Source organism: Grammomys surdaster, unplaced genomic scaffold (assembly GCF_004785775.1).
Source record: "Grammomys surdaster isolate TR1022 unplaced genomic scaffold, NIH_TR_1.0 125807, whole genome shotgun sequence".
NCBI lineage: Eukaryota > Metazoa > Chordata > Mammalia > Rodentia > Muridae > Grammomys > Grammomys surdaster.
The window spans coordinates 2,319,411-2,342,399 of NW_021620638.1; the positions used below are offsets into that span (position 1 = coordinate 2,319,411).

The 22,989-nt window shown below is 38.6% G+C and overlaps 1 protein-coding gene across 1 annotated transcript in view; it reads right to left on the bottom strand.

Annotated features, from left to right (window-relative positions):
- Positions 1-22,989, bottom strand: part of Amph (amphiphysin) — a 200,526-nt gene that overhangs the window by 26,949 nt on the left and 150,588 nt on the right. The window contains exons 10-16 of the mRNA XM_028789250.1: positions 20,815-20,953; positions 19,484-19,612; positions 10,605-10,721; positions 7,868-7,891; positions 6,475-6,498; positions 3,979-4,011; positions 3,291-3,335 (exon numbers count right to left, since the gene is read on the bottom strand). Coding sequence (XP_028645083.1) covers positions 3,291-3,335; positions 3,979-4,011; positions 6,475-6,498; positions 7,868-7,891; positions 10,605-10,721; positions 19,484-19,612; positions 20,815-20,953 — 511 coding nt within the window. The remainder of the gene's footprint in view (positions 1-3,290; positions 3,336-3,978; positions 4,012-6,474; positions 6,499-7,867; positions 7,892-10,604; positions 10,722-19,483; positions 19,613-20,814; positions 20,954-22,989) is intronic.

Sequence of the window (22,989 nt, forward strand, 5' to 3'; positions counted from 1 at the left end):
TGAACAGGTTACAGAACGGTTTCCTTCAAAGTCAGGCAAAGACCTACCACTGTATTCACCTGTAACAATTTGTCTTCATGCCACTATGGATTGTATAAGAGAATCTGAAATAACTCTTCTGTTGTATGGAGACAGAAGGAGGGGCAGACAGAGACAGAGAGACAGAGAATATCAAAGAGACTATCTCTAGAAGGTCCAACATTTGCGGGGTGAAAGGAGTCAGAAAGAATCTATTGATCACATAGTTCTGTGGTCCTTCAATGTATAAATATATATTACACCAAAAATGGAAGGACCATTCCAGTATGCAAATTAAAAATATTTATTTAATGCAGTGTATCTCTTCTAAAGCTATGAGCGCAGGCTTGGCAACCTGGCTGCTCCATAATCTGCAGAATGTTTGAGGTTCTGGTTCATTCCTGTCTTTTTGACCTCCCCTCAAAAAAACTCTGTAGCAATCAACTTGTTGCTTGAAGAGTTATAAGGCAGCTTTCTCCATGGTCTCAAATAGACCCTTTATACTATGGGGGAAAAATAAGATGCTGTTGTCCCCGTGAGACTGCTATATACAGTCAGCCTACATACTCCTTAACCACTGAATCAGGTCTCTAGCATCTCTTAGCTCAAAACCTTCTGCTTTGCCTATACACTTAATTAATGCAGCACACAGTGAATTTCACATAAAAGTGATGGAGAAACTTCTAAAGCTGATGAGAAGCCAAGAGAAGGTTTGATGCACAACTCATATGAATTATCAAAAATATTGTGCATTTTAAAAATGCAAACATAATTGAAAATACAGAATAATGTTTGTCTGGATCATTGCGTTGGATTTCTAGAAATCTGGGGAAATTCTGGATCTTTATTAAAATAAGAACAATGAGGGTGGCCTTAAACATGAGTCTAACTGTATTTCCTTGTTAAAATAAAAAAGTGCACCTCTAGTATGGAGTGAGCAGACAGACTGGGATTTGCTCATGAGCACACACGTTCACTGAGTTCTAACAGTTGTGGCTGTCACTTAAGTTCTAGGGGTCAAAGGCAGCTTACTCTAATCAGCAAGTATGAAACACTCTGAATAAAGCCTACTACTGAAATTAGGCTCATGGGTCACTCTTTTATTCCTTCTGAGATATGAAAATACAAATATTTCTTACTATATACTAATGAAATTCAATTTTTAAGCAACACCTCATGGGAAAATCCAAAGTCCTATTACGTGAATTGGCTTCTGCTTCAACTGTTTTATGTTGTTCCCACAAAGTATCTGCCTTGACAGATGTTAATGGACTGATAACATGTTATGTCTCCGTGCTAGCTCTAGAAATTATTCTTCTTTCTGAATGAAAATTTGTCAGAATAAAGCTGGCTGTGTTGTCTTGGAGCACATATTCTGAAAACCCTCAGTGATGCGACTAAGCCATATCAGTAGAGAGGCAGAGAAGGGCTGGGAGTGTTGAGAGTCTACTTACTCAGCCAACATGGGACTTGTCTTCCAGTACTGCTTTTTCAGGCTTTGAAGGGCTATTTAATACAAACTCATAGGATTGATGAACAACAAAGGAAAAAGGTCTGAAGACTTAAAATGGTTTCAACTGATACATAGTGAGGTTCTGTGAGCCAGGAGACATGAACCAGGAGGTATGCAGCTGAATGCCAGCTTCAATCCCTTTTGCCCAGATCAGTCCATGAGCCCAATGTTGTGGCTTCTGCTGTTCCTGAGATGCCACACAGTATCAACATACTGATAGTTATAGTTTATAGTTCTAGTGCATGGTGATTGCCTACTGCCTTGTAGCAAGAACCTTAGTTGCGTCTGCAATGCTGAGCAAAACAAGCTGTGGTCCTCAGCAGAGAAATATGAAGTCTGCTCAGGGGAATGTATGTGGTGAGGACTAGAGGGAAAGCATGAAAGTTCACATGGCCAACACAACTAACACGAGAATGTGGAGAGATTCTCTAGGCACTGAAAGGTCATGGTTCTGAGCTTGGACTTTCTGTGTTGATGTAGTGCTATGAGTTTAATCATGATCAATAGTTTTTCTTCTCTTCCTGAATTTCTGAGTTTTCCATAACTGTTCAAAATCGATAATTAAAAAAACCTCACCATCCAAGTTATTTCATCAGGCTGAAAATAGCCAATATGAGAATGAGCAAAACAAGCTTCTCTGGTTTTGTAATTAATACCATACCCTTAAAAAAAAGACAGATTCTGTCCTCCATCAGTTGTGCAAAAAGCACAACAATATGATAATACATTGACAAGATATCAGAACATAACTAAAATTAATTTTTAGACAAATTTTTCAGAATTTATTATTTAAAAGTAAACATGTACCTTATGAGAAAACACCAGTCTAATACCCGTTTCATTCCATAGGCTAGGTATACTTTTTGATTTTAACAAGGAAATATAGTTAGACTCATGTGTAAAGCTATCCTCTTTGTTCATATTTAAATAAGTTTCAGAATTTGCCCAGATTTCTAGAAATCTAAGCCAATGATCCAAACATCGTTCTGTGATTTCAGTTATCTATGTACTTTAAAATGTGCAATATTTTTGATATTATTATATGAATTATGTATCAAACCTCCTCTTGGCTCCTCTTCAACTTCAAAAATCCTTCATAGCATAGACTCAGCTGGCTGGGAAAGAGGAATGCTAATAACCTCTTCAACCCTCAACAAGTACAAGCCTTCCTGCAGCAGGGTAAACGCACAGTGCCATCTCTCAAGGTCTCTTCAATCAGCTTGATTAGGAAGCTGCTGAAAGGTTTCCCATGGGAATTGTCATTCCTATCTCCCAAGAATCTCCTCTAGTCATCACCAGAGTAACTCTTTCCTACTCATTCCATGATGTAAGTCTCTCCATTAGCTGACCTATAAATGCTTCTCTCTAGAACTTATAAAATGAAGATATGAGATGAGAAATTAGTACCTCAAGGAAAAAGGCAATGATATATTAGTCAAAAATAAATTCATTTTTAATCCTGTAGCTTAAGTTACAGTCACATAGAGACCTGTGACTTTGATTAATTCATTGTGTTCTACTGAGGGTTGTAAGTATCACAGAAGCTAGTTCCTGTTGGTGTCTTTGTGCTAGAAATAAACAAGTTGAAAGTCAGATTCTACAGATGGTTTCTTCTCATTTTTCTGACAAAAAAGGAGGAGCTATAAAAATTACAATACATATTTCAAAGTTTCAGACAGGCTAGTGTAGCCAACTTTCAACTGTACCATGATAATAACTGTCCCCAAATACTGTCACATAAATTTACCAAGCTACCTACCATATTTTGATCTGTCTGCATGGTGAATAATGAAGTATCCTGGGGCTGAAAAGAGAAAGAAAATGAGCCATTTTTAAAAACTGTCTAAACTAGTAGCCACCAGTTGTATCAATAAATACATTTTGATGTTTTTGGAAGTTCCCTTTTAAATTATTAAAAGAATACCAAGTAAGTGTTAACATGAGTTATTCTAGACATAAATCTGCACTAGCAGAATGCCCCTGGAAACACTACTTTCTTGGACAGAGCCTGAGTGTGGTTTCTAATCTTCATATGGCTTTTTTTTTTGGCCTGGATAATCACTAAGCATATCATTGTATGTGATGTGGGTCACCGTGATATTTTAGAAGAAGCACTTACAAATCATCCTCTCTAAGAACCTTAGCTCATCTTTTCCAACAGCTGAGTCTAGAAGATCTTTTGCATTGGAGTCACTTCTAAGAACTAGTAGAAAAATTGTCATCGCATTATGGAGCACTTAACGTGCTGGGTCACCTGGTTAAGTGCTCCACATATGTGGCTCATTTCATCACAATGATATTTCCATTACTCAAGTTGTAAGTAGGGAGGTCAAATTTTGTACCAATGCTCTTAATCATTTTGTTGGATTGGTGACACAAAACCCACACAGAAAAGAAATGCAACATTCTCAGCTGGAACCTCTTATAAGAAAACAGAATGTCCTTACCTGGGTGAAATCATTAAATGAACCTCCAGAAGCCTAAAAGAAATGGAAACCAGGTGTGACTTTTTTTCAACAACCTCACAGGATGGGTATTATCCATTAGACAAGCTGGAAAGAAACTATTACCACACACAAATTTAAGAATAATACAACAGGTTGCTCTGTTTGAAAGTGCTCAGGAACTACAAAGAGCCGTGCTGTATTATTATAAATAGGCTGACAAAAAAGTGAAAGATGTACACGCTTCAGTGTTCACCAACACTGACCTCAATAATGATGAGGTGATTCTAGCATGAACCACGGGGGTTAGTATCTCTTTTCATTCGCTGATACTCATCACTTTAATGAACAGCAGCCAAGATTCTACAATTTTAGTGAGACTGGGTAAAACATTTCCTGTGTTTTTATTGGAGTAGAGCCACATTAGTGGCAGTAATTCTTTGTTGCTCACCGTTTAGCACATTTTAGTGTCTGAACGAAAAAAAAAATGAAAGGAGAGAGATCTTTTGGATTGGAGTCTCTTCTAAGAGAAAGGGGGGGAGTGGAGAGGGAGAGGGAGAAGGACAGGGAGAGAGAGAGAGAGAAAGAGACAGCCTCAGGAAATGGGATAGTAAGAAGGACTCCACTAATTACCAGTACAGTCATTATTTAGATTTTTTTGTCAACCTGTTTGTGTTTGGTTTACATAGGTTTCAAGAGGTACATCTGTCAAGGAGATCAGTGATGGAAAATGAAGTTGATGAGAGACATAAGGACAAGCAGAGCCTAAGGAAGTTTGACTAGGCTAAGCTACATTCTAGGGTAAGTACCTCATCATTATCAGCCTCTATTTCTTGGTACAACAATCCATATCTCTGGTTAGAAATTTCATCTTCAGATAAATCTGAGTTGTTGATGTCATTGTCTTGGGAACTATCAGGACTCTCCATGCTAGTATTCCGGGAGGTTCCCTGACCCAGTGATCTAGTTGTCTCCTGGCTTTGATCTGAGTTGCTAACACTGGTATGTTTCCCACATACCTCTGCTGGTAAGTTCTCCTCCAGTCCTTTCTCATTTTCTACCAAATGTTCCCAGCATCTATGTAAACCTTCTATATCTCTGATATACCAGTGGCTACTAGATTCCTGCCATTTGGCAAATGTACTTGTATGGCCATCTGGAATATCAGAGACTTCCACGATATTTACATTATTGATTTCTGACTTCAAATCTGACTGCCAGACTTGATCTGGATCTGTTCCCCACGAATCTGCCCTTTCAGTTCTTGACAATTTAATGACACGACTAAAATTTTCAATCATTTCTTTTTTAGTTAAATCCAATTCCCCATTGTTTGAATCTTTAGTAATAGACACGGGGTCAGTCAGGACAGGCAGGTTACTGATCCCTGTGTGATTGGCAGGTGTGGCTCCAGAGCCTTCCACCTTTTTATGATTGATCATTACTTGAGTCTCATCAGATAACTCTTGGATTCTGTCATCAAATTTTTCTGTCACATATACTTTTCTCATGGTTCTTTCCAATCGATGACCTTCCTCCCAGTAATTTTCATAGGTTTCTAGTCTTTCTTTACATATTATCTTTAGATCATTCCAACTTTCCACTTCACTACTTTCAAGTGTCTCCTGGCCTTGCTCTGCTGCTTTTTTGAGATGATTTAGTGCTGTACTTCCTGGGCCGTCACATACTTTCTCCTCAAATCTCTCAGTACCTTCTATTGCCTTGATATCAATAGCTCCAGTATCTACTGTTTGGTATGTCTCCACACATCCCCACATAAGATCTTCTACCTTCTGTGTCTCTTTTATTTCTCCATCTGATATTTTAGCTTCTTCATGACCTTCTTTGAGCAGGTCAACTTTTCCGATGCCTGGTATCTCTGAGTTAAGTAATGCATATGGCTGGTCCATTTCCATGCACGTTGTAATATCAACTCCAGCCCCAGGAACAGGCTCTGAGGACAGCTGCTCATTTTTAGATGGAGGGGCATCCTCACCCTGATCAGCTACAGTAGAACAGTCAGCAGAAGAAAGCATTCCAGTGGATAATCTCATGTCTCGCTCTGCTTCAGAGAGACAGACAATGTCTTCTCGAGACCCACTTGGTGTCATCTCCTGGCTGACACTGTCTGCCCTAGCATGAGGGCCCCAAATAAATGCACCTATATCAGTTTCATATCTTTGAATCTCTTCTGTCAGACCACTGTCAGGAGTTTCCTCCATGATGAGGTTACACATAGAAAGACTTTTTGAAGAGTCAGTCTTTAAAGTATGCAGAAAAGCAAAGAGAAAAAAATGAAATAGACCATGAGATATTTGATGAGAAACATACAGTGTAGTACCAGTTAAATAAAATCAGAAAGTACTTGAGTTAATTGGCTTATGGTCAAGTCTAGGACTAGCAATGTCATGGGAGGGGGAAGTCATTCAACAAAAAATATCAAAGATACAATAATATTAAATATCTTTAAAATCCAGAATGTTATAAAAATCAACTTACCGGCTGTACCAAATCAGTGCTTGTCTGTAAGATTAAGAGGAGAGAAAAATATAAAGAATGAGAAGACACTTCAGTGAAATGTTGCAGATTCACACTGTCCAGCGACAATGTTCTTCAGAATGCTGTGGCTATTATTGTCTATGAATTAAATTTTACAACTTGTTTTGTTACAGGAATGATTTTGTTCTAAAACTTATTTGACCATTGTGGAGGAGGCACAAATGAAACACAAAGAGCCCATGTCATTTTCTAGTGTCAGTGAGGATGTGTCATGGCTAGTTTACAATTTCTGTGTTAGGAAACCAAGAGATGAAAATGCTTGCTCAACTGAGTGTGTGAGTCTGAGAACACCAAGATGCTATCAAGCATGGAGGTCAATAAATGACTTGATGCTGCAAGCTCGGTAAGAGCATCAGAGCAAAATCTTCCCAAACTCATTCTTCACTAGGGTCTATCTTTGAGGTATGTGCTGGATGGAATGGATTTGTATTGACCACTGACTAGCTTGAGTGTATTTGTATACATTAAATAAAATAAAATGAATAAATTAATGAATAAATAAATAAATAAATAAATGGATCCTACAAAGTGGAATATAAACTCTAGGGAAGTTTTTAAAGTCTAAGAACCTGCACCGAGGAATGCTAGGATTTACATGGGTGTCATCAGTCTCCTAATTTTGCAATGCAGATGAATATCACAATGCTCTGCTCATTTCTCTCCCAAGTCTAAATTCTGAAACTATTCAACTTTGCACATCAGATCAGCTATATAAAAAGTAACAGCAGAATCATAGCTACCTTTTGTTGATACATACTATATACTGGCATAAATACCAGGCACATATCTCATTAGATCCTGAAACAATCCTCTGAAGTATATTTCATTACTTTTTTTTTATAGATGTGAATAGCTGAATCTTATAGAATTTTAGAAATTGATCAGATTTACAAGATTATAAGTATTAGGGTCCAGGCTCAACTCCGCAGCTTTCTAGCTCAATTTTACAAATGTTTCAACTAATTTTAATTAAATATAATGACAAAATTGTCCCCATAACCTTTCTTGTTTTTTTATCCACACTCTGTTTTGATTCAGCTTAAGAGTATTACTATGTCAGTTCTTTAGGTCATCAGTCCCCACAGGAATACACAAAGAGCACAATGCCATTGTCTTGATCACTATTCGTTCAGCAATGTGGGCCACTGACACATATTTCTCTACTAAGATTTTCCGATTTGGGAAATGCTCCAAACTTTCAGGTATTTTTTCCATGGGAATACATTATCATTAAATGTATGGGTTTTCTTTTTCCTCACAAGTGAAAAGGTATATTAAGGTCTCCAAATTTTTATAGATTAAAATATGTGAAATTAGTTCTCAGATGCCTTACCGTCCATAAGTCCCAGGGCAATGTCTGAAAGCAAACAAAAAGAAACACTCTAAGTGACAGTCCATACAGTTAGTAGTAAACGTAAAGAGGCTAGGGTTGTAGCTCTTCCATAGCTCCATTCTTGCTTGTAGAAACACTCCACTTCTGTTACCAATTTTGGTGAACACACATCACTTATGGCAATTGGGAACTTGAAAATGTGCTAATCTAATAGAATCAAAATTTAAATTTGATACAGTTTTACTGAATCTGAGTTTAGCCACATGTAGATACTGTGAGAGCATCAGGGATCTAAGCAATTGGCCTTTGGCTCGTTAGAAGAGCTTGCTCACTCCTGAATGTGTACAATGAACGTGTTATTTTAATACACGCATGTCACTAAGGAAAGAATGTTTTCCAGCACGAGGGTTATCATATCATTGAGGAAATACAGACCTTAATCCTTAACTAACATGTTTGCCTCTCCCTACTACCTCAAGAACATATATTATGACCACTTTGATAGCAAATAGATCCTTTAAAATGCCTTTCTGCAATATGCTGAATTAGAAAACACGCAGATTAATTGCAGTCATTCACATTAATAGGTACCCATTAAAACCTATTAACAATATGCCTAACGTCTAACATGCACTTACTGATATTTTAATTATGAAGCTCACTCATCTATGAAGGAATGTGGATGGTTAGAGCAACTTGCACCGAGGGTGAGGACAGTGGGAGAGACCTTCCTTCCTCCCTGAAACTGAGAACTGCTGCTCACACCACATTGCTTTACACTTATGCCTCAGTGACTCAGGCTGCATGCGCCCACTTATTTTGATTCAGTAAAGGTAAACAGAAGACTAGAAGGACATTTATTTCAAATGAGTTTCTAGAGGTTACAGCTGCCTTCTACATAGAGAGCCAGGTCCTGTGGTGCTGACTGATGTTCCCTACACTATCTGGCCTTCTAACTTCATCTCTATGTAGCTTAGATAGCCTTTTGCTTGGCACCAATCAAAGAACAGGGACGATAGGAGAAAAAAGCGCCTTTGAAAAAAATCACACGTTTTTGTATCTGCAGATCCCTCTGTGCCGGAAATGCGTTTTCTGATTTTTTTGACTAGCCTGATGCTCTCTTTATAGCCTCTTGCTAAAAGCAGATCATATAAAACGATATAATACAAGTCTCTGTATGGTGCAGACAGCAGCAGCATTTTTCTCCAAAGGAGGAAGCAATGCTAAGCATTGTTTTCATCTCTCCTTGGGAACAGGAAAGGCTCTGAGAGCTTGTGTGAGCACTGCAGAGAGCATGAGGTAAGGAGGACCCTGGCAGCTGACAACAAGGACTCAGTAGTAGGAGATGTCTTTGAGGGAAGGAGAGAGGGCATCTCAGAACCCAACAAACTCATGTATTGCCTCCCTCCTTAGGGGAAGAAGCAAATACATAGACTTAAGGACCACTCAGTTAGGACCACTGGAAAGCCAGAATTGCTTCCTCCATGACAGGAAGGAAGGTCATAGGGACATACAGCCTGTCTTAATTGTGGTGATTTATGTACATTATGAATCTCCAAGAAGATTTTAAAGACAGCCTACTAACTAAGAGATCCTCTTTATTTACAAAGCACCAGTAAAGTTAATTGTATTTGATTATTAGATTACTTCTCCCATTTATAAAGAGCAGGCCTTCAGAAACCATGCCAGCCTAGCAAAGCACAAGCTAGCAAGAAAACTGTCTGCACAGAGCAGTTTGCACTCCTCAGGAGTTAGCTATAATAATTAAAGTCATCAGGACTAGAAATTCAAGTCAGTTCTTAATTCCCAGTTGAATTTTGTAATATATTTTAGTTTTAATTTGCTCTATATTCTAGAACTTTGGATTTTCTCAAAGTTACGTGTGAGTGCACCTCCTGCCCCATACACACACTTAATGTCAATAGTACTGACTTGTGATTTGTTTTGAGGCTCTGTAGCCTAGGCTGGCTGACTTTTCATTTTCCTCTCACATCTTCCTGAGTAGTGAGTGGGATTTCAGGTACGTACCACCACATTTCAATGTTTCCTCAAATTTTCTGTTGACTCTCTTCCATTAAAATCAATGATTATCCACTAACTATGCCAAAAGCATCGTCCCTTCATCCACAGGTGTACATACCCAATGCAGGTATCCTAACAGATCCTAACAGAGAATCTTATTACAGTGGCTACCAGAAGGGGAGTGAGTGAAGAAGAGATGAGCAAGAATAAGCACAAGAAGCAAGGCACTCCACACCCACCCGTGATCAGCACCAGAGCATTGTTCTGCAGGATGGACTTGAGTGCAGCTTCGAGCTCAGAACCATCCAGACTGCAAGTACATTTCTGTGGGGCATGGTCTGGCAGTTATCCAAATACTCTTTGAATTCCAAAACATAAGAAAATAAGTAGGAAAACTTGAAACTAAAAGAACTTTGCTGAGGGAAGCCGTGAGGTGTATTATCAGAACTACACTCTTTGAGGCACTGATAACAACACTGAAAGACCTGGTTCTAAGGCAAACAGCTCTGTGGCAAGAGAAAGCTAATGGCATGGAGAAGGGTAAAACATTTTGTACTAATGAAGTTTTTTCCCCATATCTAACAAATAGGAGATATTTGTCAACCAAACAGAAGAGGAGATAAGCATCAGTTGAAAGGCACAGAGATCTCCTGTTAACTAACTAAGCATACACACTAACGTTTATCATTCCTAAACATCTGAGCTCACTTTATACCTGAGACATGGGTGAGTGGGTCGCCGCAGCAGAACCTGCCGGAGCCACATCAGGTTTGAAAGGGTCAAAGTCCAAATCCAGCAAAGTCTCCTCCTTCTTCACCTCCAGGACTTCGTTCTGTTAAAAGAGATGAATAGGATTTGTGGAAAGAGACAGGTGGAATGTCTCACTGAGAGGCTCAAGGTATGTCAGTGCTTGATCCAATGCAGTGATGGAGTCTAGCCACATATAACTCATGTCCCTGTACCACACCCTCAGACAAATTTCCCATTGAGGGGAAGTACTGGAATGCGACACAGATAAAAGAAATCTCCCCTTTGGTTATTTTTAACCATGTAAATCAAAAAATTAAACAGATTAAAAAATTACACATGACTATAAAATTTAAAAAAACAAAAAGGGTACTAAAATTTGAACCCAGTAGCATAACCCATTGCTACAGTGTATCTCAATGATGCTAAAACTTAGGAACTGATTCATGGTGTTTCACACCTCATGTCCCTCATCCTCCCCATGGTCTCCATGAGTGCACTGAGTATGAAATATGTCCCAGATGCACTTATGTGTGAATACCTGGTCCCTACATGCTAGCACATTTTGAAGATTATGGAAACTTTATGTGGAAGTGTTACAAGGAAATTTTGACATTGTTAGTCTACACCCATCCTATCCTCTCTCTTCTTCCCAACTGTGGACTCAGTGTTACCATCCACCTTGTATTTCATCCATATCATGATGAATTGACCCTCAAATAACAAGCTGAAATGCATCCTGAAGACAGAATGTTTTTCATTAGGAATTATTATCCCATTCCTTGATTTAATTATCATATTATCTATTCTACCTCTTCTGTCTCTGTCTCATTGTCTCTGTGTGTCTCTCTCTGTGCCTGTCTCTGTGTCTGTCCCTGTGTCTGTCCCTGTGTCTGTCTGTCTGTCTGTCTGTCTGTCTCTCTCTCTCTCTCTCTCTCTCTCTCTCTCTCTCTGTGTGTGTGTGTGTGTGTGTGTGTGTGTGTGTGCGTGTGTAGAATGATAAAGGGGGAGAAAACAGAGTGCTGTGCCAGTCAGTATTTCCTACAACATGACCCCTCCAATCTTTAGCTGTAAAGCAGGTAAGCAACTATTGTACAGAATGAAAGTCTACCATACTACTATAAGATTGTGTTAGACATTGACATCTGTGCACCAGTCGAAATGGGATACAAGGAAATAGCATGGACTTGAAGTTGATTTAACCTGAGTTCAAGCTACAAAGTAAAGGGCAGAGCTGAGACAAAGTCTCAATTATACCACAGTGACAGGAATGAGGGCAGTATTACACAGCCAAATAACATGTTTTTGATATTTGGTATGTTTTATTTCTGAACATTTTGTTGTGTAGAAATTGAAAGGTTATATCAATGGGTAATGCACTACATAAAATTGAAATGTTAGAAGAAAGATTTTGAAAGACAGGAATTGTTTTTATGACTGGTCAAAAAAACAAACTTCAGAATACAGAAATGCAAGAACAGCAGGGAGGGTGGCACAGGTAATACTTTAACATCCTACAGTCATTGTGTAGGAAAGCTGCATGTGTGTCAGGCTGTGGCCTCCCTTTCCAAAAGATTAATGCATTCTTATAAGCCAGGTTGAAACTTTACATTTCCTAAGTTATTTTTAATATTTATGAACAGATTTTTATTATATCGGTGTACATTATTTTTTAAATGTAAGCATTTTCCATTAAGAAAAACTTAAAAAATATGTTTTATTTCACTATGTGTCCCTGTGGCTATGTTTTTTAATGCTGTATGTTCATTGTTTAGAATGAAGATTTTGATAATCATCTTTTAAGTCAATCATGCTTTGAACATATTTATTCCAAAGACCTTCTCTCATTCCCTCCTAGACTGCTTTCTTTCCTAGACAAATTTGTTTCTCCCTTAATTTCATATAATACATACCCCTACTGCTTTTTCTTGTGTCATATATATATATATATATATATATGCTCCAATATTAGTCTTTAGCCTTCTATTTTAAGCATGATTATATCTCATAATATGTTTTTAAATTTCATAGACATTGTTCTTCCAAATATACTTGTTTTGTTGAAAAATTTAAACCCTAAAACTGATAACCATGTTCTCTGAAAAGAGGGAATGGAACGTGTAGGTGGAAGGGGGAAGTGGTAGGAGGGGTCTGGGAACAGTTGAAGAGGGTATGCTGCAGATGGATATCATCAGAATATATTATATAAATGTGTGAAAAGGAATAGACAATGTATACTTTTCAATTCTAACAGTGCCCCGTACAGAATTTTGGAGACTATCTGTCTATAAAAGCATCATGTTTCCAAAATAGCAAACAGTTTATTAGAAGAAAGAGGTAACATAAAGCAAATCTTTTGCTTCCATTGGATGCAAATTTGATAATCAGACCTAGAAGTTTATATAAAGGGAGAGTTAGGCAGCGCCAAGAACACAGCTCTTATTCATTGTATTGGTGCTTTCTTAGGTGTATACACAGGTCGAAACTCAATAGTATGTACATTTTAAATATGTGCATCTTACTGTATGTTAATGCGCAGTATACTGACTAATGAAAAACCACAAGTAGGAAGAGTTACATCTGCCATGACACAGCCTCACAATGCAATCATCCTGTTGTTTATCAGGATGGCATCAAGTCAAATTGACATAGATCATTGTTGTATATTTTTAGTAAAATATTCAACAGATTACAAAACTTTAAGTTTTCCATACCATATTTTGTTTCACTGTTTAAAGAGAATAATATAATATAACAGAATGGCTAAGACATTACTTCTGGGAAACTGAATTATACTTTCTAATTTTTATCTTGGGCTTTGTTTTATTTCACAAACTTTTTAAGTTAATAATGTGTCATTTTCAGCATGTAAAGCCTACAAAATAATATGAACTAATGTATATTGTATTTAAAACTATAGCAACAGTGCATTTAGATATGAAACTTGTAATTCAAAACTAAGCCTCATAACTTCATGTGTGCAGAAGCACATACACAGTGTTGAATCACAACACATTATTTTAATGAGACAGACCAATGAGGGCATTGGTATTACTTCTAGAGATCACTTTCCCCTTTTGTTCTTTCAACACATTTTAAGAATGTTTATTATATCCCAAGTATTTTCATGCCTCCAGAACTTTTTAATGCGGCAGAGAATGTCAAATGGGAAGCTTAAGGCAGAGAAGAGAAAGCATCTAAGAGCAAGGCTGATTAGGAGCAGTTTTGCATGAAATATTAATAGCTGACACTTAACAAAATAGTTGATAATTTCTAGCAATGAGCAAAGTTGTAGTGTTTTATTAATACATATGAGAAAGTCGTAGCTGGGGAAAATCTAATTGCAAAACTGGAAACATGAGGAGAGTGTTGCAGATGTACTGCAGTTAACCTGAACACTGGCATTAACTACAGCACACTGACAGGACTTCAATATTCACAATTTCACAATGGAGCAAATTTTACTCACTCAAAACAATGTTATCAAGTGATTTCCCAACATTTATTATAGAAAGATTTTAAAGAGTAACAAAGCACTGGCCCCTTTTATCTATCAACAGCCTGTTCATCTTCCTCCTATTTTTACATTTACTACACTTAGGAAGCCTGCAATGTCCTGGAAAGTTGGCACACAGTGAACCCAATATTCTAGACAACCAATTCCCTAGCTATTTTGTTTCTGTTTTCTCAGAAGCCAGTTGAACAAAGTCATCCTGAGCTTGGCATCATGGCAGTGATGCAGTGTCTTCAATAGGCTATGACTAAGTGTGAAAGCCAACAGGGATAGAGAGGACAAAGAAGATGGATGGATGCTTTGCTTTGAATGAGCTTCTGTGAGGACTAGTGGATTGACAGAGAGCTAAACTGATTGTGTGGTGAAGTCTTAGTATGGGAAAGCGGCTGCTGAGTTAATTGCCCCCTCTGACTAACATGACATGTAACTGACGTAATCCCATGAAGCTTGATATCAGAACGTCACTGACATGTACATGTCAACAAATTAAATACTGTGTGTGGGAAACAATACAAAATAAACAAACAAATAAACAAACAAAAACTTGCTCTGGGCCAAGAATCTCTAAGAAAGTCTCTAGTGACAGATAAGAATGGATTTGAAATCACGTTCTCAAGGTAAACTAGAAAGCAGTTTAAATCATTTTCTGAAGATAAATGAGGGAGAGAGGATAAAATCCTACATGGGTGTACCTAGATAATGTGTGTATCTATGTGATTGTTTTATTTTTGTTATGAACTATTAAGATCTTACTATATACATGGAATGGTTTTCAAGGTACATATTATTTAAAACTTCATTTCTTAAAATATATCACCAAACCTATTTGTCAAGAACCAGGTCTGGAACCATTACAGAAGGTAGCTTACAGAAAGGTGAATTGGGGCTTTTTGTTGTAGCACTTCTCAGAATCTTGGGCATGCTAGCATGAGCTATCACAAAGAGAAACAGGATGGAGATACTCCTTGTCTTGTATGATTCCCCCCAACTGAGTCCCTATTTTCACAGCATGAGAGTAGTGTATTTGAAGAATGCACATTGTTATTCTACTCAAAATAGCCACAGATACTGGTGTAACATTGGCATGGCACAAATATTATAAAAGTAACCAACCACTTTTTGAAAGCTGGACTTAGGACCCACTTCTTGAGGTGAAAGCCATTCGAACACTGCTAAAGTGGCCAAAAATCTGAGGCTAGATAGTTCATGAGCTCTATGGGGCAAACATACTATTACTATTCAGCTAAAGGAACACAATTAAACGACATATTGGTAATGACATATTGGTAAGCCCATAGGTAAGTGTCTCATTAAATCTTCATCAGAAATGCTTTGTCCTGCAATGACTGTAATCAACATAGACTCACAACTTGGCAATGAACAGAGAGTAAGGAACTTTGGAGCACTCAATCATAAATAGAATGTCTTTATTTAACCCCTCCTCAAGGTTCAGGAATCTATGAGAAAGAGAAGCTAAAAGATTTAAAAAGCCAGAAGTAAACACAAGGAAACAGTATCTTTTAGACACAACAGGACTTATACACATGTGAACTCACAGAGATTGTGACAGTGTACACAGGATGTTTTAAACCAGATAAGTCCCATCATTGAGAAGAAGAGGTAGATGCAAAAATCACTTCTAACAAAGAAGCTATCTATAAGTGATACCTGCTGGGAAAGGGAAAATGAGTTTTCTCTAATGGAGTATCACTGGCTGTATCAACAACTCTATTGGAAGCCTCATGCTCATAAGTAGTTGGGCAATACAAAACAGACTCCATGTTTTGTGTTTGTGTATAGAGGTGAGCAGGGGCATTTTGCTTTATTTTTTGTCTAATTATTTTTTGTTTGTTTTGACTTTTGTTGGGGTGTGCTACATGCTACCAGAGAAGAAATGTAACCACCAATCCACCCAGCTGTCAACCCTGAAATCAATAATAACAATCTGCTTATCAAGGCATGGCCACTGGCACAATAGTGGTATGAATATCATGGGCATAAAGAATCCCCTTTTGATTGGATTTAAGATGAGATAAAAACCAATTCCTGGTACTATTGCTGGGCCAAGAGCCTGAGGATAGACAGGTCAGAGAGACAGGAGGAAAAGCTACTACTATTATTGTCCTAAACGGGTATAGATTAAACCAAGTCCTGGTGACATTATTATGTCTTCATACTGAGGCATATCTCAGCTCTCATAAGAGAAACATCTTTTTGAGGTAGATGGCATTTAACATGGAGATTCACAACTGGCCAAAGTACAGACAATTAGAAACTAACTCAGTTCTAATAGGACTTCTATGTCACAGCCCTCCATTTTCTGATGGAAATCATTGTGGAAGAGGCAAACAGACAGATTATGAAAGCCAGAGTTGGTGGGAGACTACAAGGAAACATTTCTGGACACAAGTGAGTAGTTTCACATATGAAATCACAGTAGTTTAGACAGTATGCAGATCTGTAAGATCCCAAGCCGGACAAAATTCCAACATGGAAAGGGGAGGTGTGTACAAAGTCGCACCCATTACCTATAATTGATAGCTTCAGCTTTGCAGAGAGATTATCAGTTTTCTTTATTGATATATTTGGTAGATTAACTACACTTTAGTGGAAGGACGCACTCCCAAGAATATATGGACAGTACAGGTTGAATGTAATTAGGAAGAGGAGGAGGAGGAGGAGGAGGAGGAGGAGGAGGAGGAGGAGGAAGAGGAGGAGGAGGGCAAGAACAAAAAGAACAAGAAGAACGAGAAGCCATCAGTAACTTAGGTAGATAGCGAAGGGTGTGGATCTTGGTGGAATTAGGGAAGGGTGAATTTTATTAAAATATACAGTAAGAAATCCTCAAAATTAATAAAAATTAAAACATAATAAGTGATTCGTGCACAGGATGGTAAGTACTTGGGAGGAAATATTTGGAAAGGATGAACTTGTCTTTTAGCAGTTTATTTTTGTGAACAAAACTTCAGAAAAGCAGGAAAAGCATTTTCACATGCCATGGTATGCCTGTGAGCATGAAAAAAGTATTTCTTACAGAAAATTCTGGGCTATATATAGTTAAGGTTTGGGCCGTTAGAGGGCTCTGCAGGCTTAGTGGATTTCTGTTTTCAGTTCAAAGGACACAGTGGGGAAAGGGTTGCTGCTGAGGCGATTTTCCCATCAGACAGGATAGGTTTTGCTTCTTACATTTGCAGCATCTGGCCAGGATTAACACAAGTGTTTTTCTTTCTCATTAAGTGCATTATAAAAATAGCCATCTGTGGCCATAAACGATCTTCTAAGTGTCAGATGACTCACTTAGCAAAAATCCAAGGCAATACTAAAAAGATCATTCTGCAGTAATGTAGGGGGAAATCTTTCAGATAATTCTCAGCTTTCCAGTTTTCAATACTTGCGATTACTATTTCATTTCTCATCAAGAATTGGTATCTTTTCTCTCTTATCCAGTCATCTGTGCACTGCCCAAAACATTATTACTCAGATGTTACAATCCATTAGCTTATACCGTATGTCCCAATATACAGTCTGTTCAATGCATCTAGTATTATAAACACATAACATGCGTGTATCCAAAAATCCTATATGAAACATTTCAAATCAGACTGTTTTAAGTGGGGCAGTTATAAATGGACCATCATTACACAGCCTTGGATTGGCTGGACAGCTCCACAAACAGAAGCTGTTAATTCATTGTGGCAGCCAGCTCACCATCACTGATTTGGACCATGTAGACTTCCAACTGATCAAAACAGTAGTTCTCAGAGTGAAGTCCCAAGACTAGGGACTGCTGGAGAGGTGTTAAATTGACACACAGGCTGCTTGCAGCTGCAGAAGGACAAGCAACTGAGGAAATTGTTAAAGGACTGCAGAAAAAGCAGTTTCTGCCTGTGTTAAATAAAACTATATTTTTTTCCCACTCAATAACCCAAAATGACAAACCAAAATATGAATCCCATTTCACTTCTCTACACATCTTGGTGTGAAACCAGGAGCCATTTGGTGTATTAGAAGCATTGGATTTCACACTCCGTGATCCAGCTATTGGACACAGGATACTTCTCAAGTTAAAAAAAAAAAAAAACCACAACTCAACATAAAAACAAACAAATGAACAAAACCAGAGCTCCTCTTCTTTCTACCTTTTAAACTAAAAGAAAACAGATTAGATGACAAGGAACACCCACCACCACCAATGAACTGCCATATGTCTCTGGCGGGTAGTAATTGCAAATTCAGCTGACAGACTAACAAATGTGGCACATAATCCATCAGTTACCGCAGGCTCCAGTAGAGTGCTTCCATGATGTACCAGAGAAAGTGGTATACAGCCCAGGCGAGCAGCTCTACTTCTAAGCTATGAGTCTTCTTCCTGAAGTACTCCCTCTCCCTTCCTCCAGCCAATTATTTTCTGTCTCTTCCACTCAACAGTAGTAGGGTGAGTTAAGTACTTACAGACTCTCTTGGCATCTGTAATTTTCCAAAGTACCTTGATTCTCCCTCTCCCCACCATGAGGGTCCTTGTAACCGAGCCAGAAACTTCAAATAAAAACACTTAAAAGGAAAGAACACTTCTGGACCCCATCTTTGCTTCAGAACTACTCTGTGTGTCACCTTCCTGCCACTTAAGTAGTCTCGTCTCCTAGACAGGGTGTCCTCAGCTAAGTACACAGGCTTCTAGAGGACTAAAGTCCCTGCTTGTGATGGAACTATTGGCTGACACAGGTTAAAGCAACCTAACAAAGACAAGCCATCCTAAAATGTTAATGTGGAAATAAAACTAAAAAATGACTCTGGCTAGTAGAAAAGGTGTAGACTGATAAAATCTGGAAATTAAAATTTAGCTTAGAGTCAGGGGTTAGTACACCCAGCTGGTATGATAGTAATGTTAAGTGCTTTTATAAAGACAATATTGTGACATAAAAATAACCGGTGAACTGAAGTTGCTATATTAAGACTGCATAACTACACAACTTGAATTTCAAAATGTGAAGCTGATAAATCCTCAAGGGGGTGGTAGAAAAATTGAAAGAAAATAGGGGGCATGCAAGGTTATGTCACAGTGGTAGGATGACAGCCACTCCTCTTCATTGTGTATTTTTCAATATACTTTCTCATATATATACATATGTATATATATTCAATAAATGTTAAGAATTTTCAAATCCTATACATCTTGCATTTAATAATCCTTTGATTATACAAAGCAATAAAACAAGCACAAGTTACAAGATTTTATTAATGGCCCAGATACCTGGTACTTTCTCTACAGCTGATCTGAGAGTTCCTCCCACCATGGCGTTTTGATGGTCATCCCAACTGCCCTGAGCACTTACCTGGGAAGGTGTTGTCACATTGATCTCTGGTACAAAGTTGTCCTCAAAGAAATTGATGATGTTCTCCTGCTGCAGTTCCTTTGTTGGGGTGACTTTAGGCAGAGGTGGGACAGGAGGCCCTTTCCTTGTCTAGGAAGCATCAAATACAAACATGGTATCCTTTGAGGAAGTGTCAGATAAGCAAAGCTATGTAAGCAGACTGACATGTAACTGAAACTGATCTATACAAAGGTGTAAGCCTACTCGGTTCAAGTCAAGAATGCCATCCACTTGGGTGCCTCTCTGAACACTGAAAGTCTAATTGGAAGAAGTCAGGTCATGAGATGAGAGTCCATGCATCTCAATTTGAGCACTGCCCAGAGCTGCAGGACCTATGATCTCACCTGGAAGTCATTCTTCCTCTCAGCTCAACTACCAATGATTTCTCTCAAAAGAAAAAAAAACTCAATTTCATAACAAAAATCAAGCTAGTTGGGGTTTTGTTTTGTTGTTTTCTTATTTGTTTGGTTTTTTGTTTGTTTGTTTGTTTCTTCCAATTGAATCAATGAGATCTACCAGAGACAGCTTCCACTTCCCTTTCCACTCCAGGATTTTGAAATGAGAACTTTAGAACCTACTACAATATCTTCTTACGACTTTGCAGCTTCAACCACACTCACAAAAGCTTATACTGGACCATGAATGTCAAGTGTAGCTACAGAAATATCATGTTCACACAATGCATTGGAATCAAAAGTGGTCTTTTTTTTCTCTTTAGTTTGCTTTGCCTGGTCCTTATAGTTTCTTTAAACATGTACCAGGCTTTCAGTGAGTGGCCACTCATGTGTATGTAACACAAAGTGAGTGATGGGATACCTCACAATACTCCAGTTCTGAGCAGTCATTGACTCTAGTAGAGCAGTGGAAAGGAGATTCAGTTCAGAAGGAATATAGAATGAATGGAACTTTGTAGATGGGATTTTTCTTTTTCAAAGCTAGTAACTGCTCAGAGCACAGGGCAACTCAGGCAAGTGCTCCATCACTAAATAGACTCCCCCAGCCTCTGAAAGGTGGGCATCTAGGAGCAAGAGAAGGTAAAGATGAATACAATCCAGAACAAGAAGGTAGGGGTGGTGCTAGAAAACCCAAAACAATCAAACACTGAGGACAGGAGGAAACTCAAAAATTAAATAGCAAAGCAGGCTGACTCCACAATGACAATAATAGTATCCACTGTCTCATGCCTTAGTCTTGCCACAGAAACTTTCTATAATGTTTGGTCACAACAGGAGAATTCCAGAGAAAGCCACCTCCTCATGAGTTCTCCCACGCCCATGGTGTTCACATCATACCTGTGAAGGTGATCTGGGTCGCACTGGGGCAGGAGATGCAGGCGCTAATGTGTGGTTGGGACTAGCCGTTGGGCTGGGTAGGGGTGAAGCCTCCTCTGGGGGTGATGGTGTCTTTGCAATTCGAAGAGGACCCGAATCACTGGATAGACACAGAGGATGGAGCAAGAAGCCTTCTGAGAACCAGGACTCAAAAACCCAAGATTCTTTAGCCCAGAGAAATCCTGAAGCTTTGTCTCACTGTTATTTCATCTCCTACCTCCAGGTTAATTCTAGTTGTTAGTAATAGTAATGGATGCTGGTAACTGGCACCACTTATTGCTTCCTGTGAGCCAGAGCCAACCATGCCTGGTCTCTCTTTTTTCACAGCAGCCATGCAGGGCTTTCTCTGACGCCACTTTAGATGTGTAAATGGTGGAGTATAAATAGGTTAAAAATAAAGGAAAAAAAAGACACTCAGATATTTGCATTTAGATTTTAGCATAAAACTCTTGCTCACTCCACATGCTGGACAAGCGCTGCCTCCCAACGGAAGGCATGGTAAGAAAATCAGCTTCACTTTTCATATGCAGCAGAATCATCTCATACCACAATCTACAGAAAGTTAGCCAGAAAGCTGTGACTTTTAAATTTCAAACGCATCTTGGGAGAGGGTTAATAAATCTTTTTCGGGAGTGCTTTTTGAATTACGTTTGGAGAGTTACAAAATACTTCTTTTTGCACTTTATGAAACAGTGACTAACTCAAGACACCTTCAGTGTGCCAGCAGACCACATGACAGGTGAGATTCCACAACTTCCTAAGAAGCCACGGTGTTCTAGGCACCTTGCCAGAGGCTTGGGAACAGCTTAACATGATGACTAAAATGACACGTCCTACTCTCTAAGAACATCTAAAGACAACAGCAGAAGGAACAGCGTCTGTGACCTAAATAAGAGTACAGACACAGCAGCATGATCTACACATTCAGGAGCTAAGGAAGACGGGTTCTTTTAGAGACACTACATGATTGGGGCTCTGGGCCAGCAATCATGACCTCTGACTAGAAACAGCTCAATCTATGCACTAGTCTAGAGATTGCCCACAGAGCTAACTCACCACCTCGCTCTGCAAAGGAATGTTTTTAAAAAGGAATGAAAATAAGAGACATTTGTTAAGAGGTTGTAATCCTACTTCTTGCTTTAGCTGATTATGAAACTGATATTTGCAAGTGCTTCTGTTGACTTTGTTTCCATGTTTGAGAGCCACGCTTAGCATGCTTTACGTCTATAATATCCAAAAGGCAGTTTGATATTCTTATTCTTCTTTTATTCCTAGCTCAATAATGTAAGAAAACAGTGTTGGAGTCTTAATTCTGCTTTTTTTTTGGGGGGGGGGAGGAGGGTTTTTTTTTTTTTATTCTTTTAGGTCATGTCTTTTCCTTGAAGAGAAAAGACATGCTTGTTGCTCTGGCAGGTATAGCAGTGGCTATAGTTATGGATGCTCTAAGGAGCACTACATGATCAAACTAGTAATTTTCAGATAGTAACATGGAGAGGTTGGAAACTGCATATGTCGACGGATGATTCTGTACATACATTCCTAAGCGTGTTTATAATGATTGGAATAAGAACTACAAATGTAGAGTCTCAGAACTGAACATCACCTTAAAAATAATTTCATTCCATTGGATCCTACTTTTTCTATAGATATTTAAATGGGCTTTTTAACTACAAAGGTTATTGGGCTTCAGTAAGGAAAATAAAACAAATTGACCACAGAGGCGTGTAACTGAAACCTGGGGCTTCTGACTGCTTGCTCAAGGCTTGCTGGGTGAGATAAAAGAGATTTTAAACTCATAGGAGAAAGTGGACATGCAGTCAAACCAAGACAAGCAGCTCAGCTGTGCCACAGGGCCCTCAGTCTCTGACATCACAACAAGCAACGGAACAATAACAAAGGCAAGTTGCAGGGCAAATGGCAAAGCAGTGGTGGAGAGAGGGTGGACGGCAAGATCTCTTCCACTTCTTTTCTTTCTTCAGTAACTGAGAATCAGCACAAAACTGGAGGGTTTTTTCTATTGCAGATCAAGTAACAAGTCGAGTTGATGACTGTCCCATACTGTTGCTCTCTGATCCCATGGAAATCAGAAAGGCAGCTACTCACTTCTACTGTGATCAATAGCATCTTGAGGTGAGT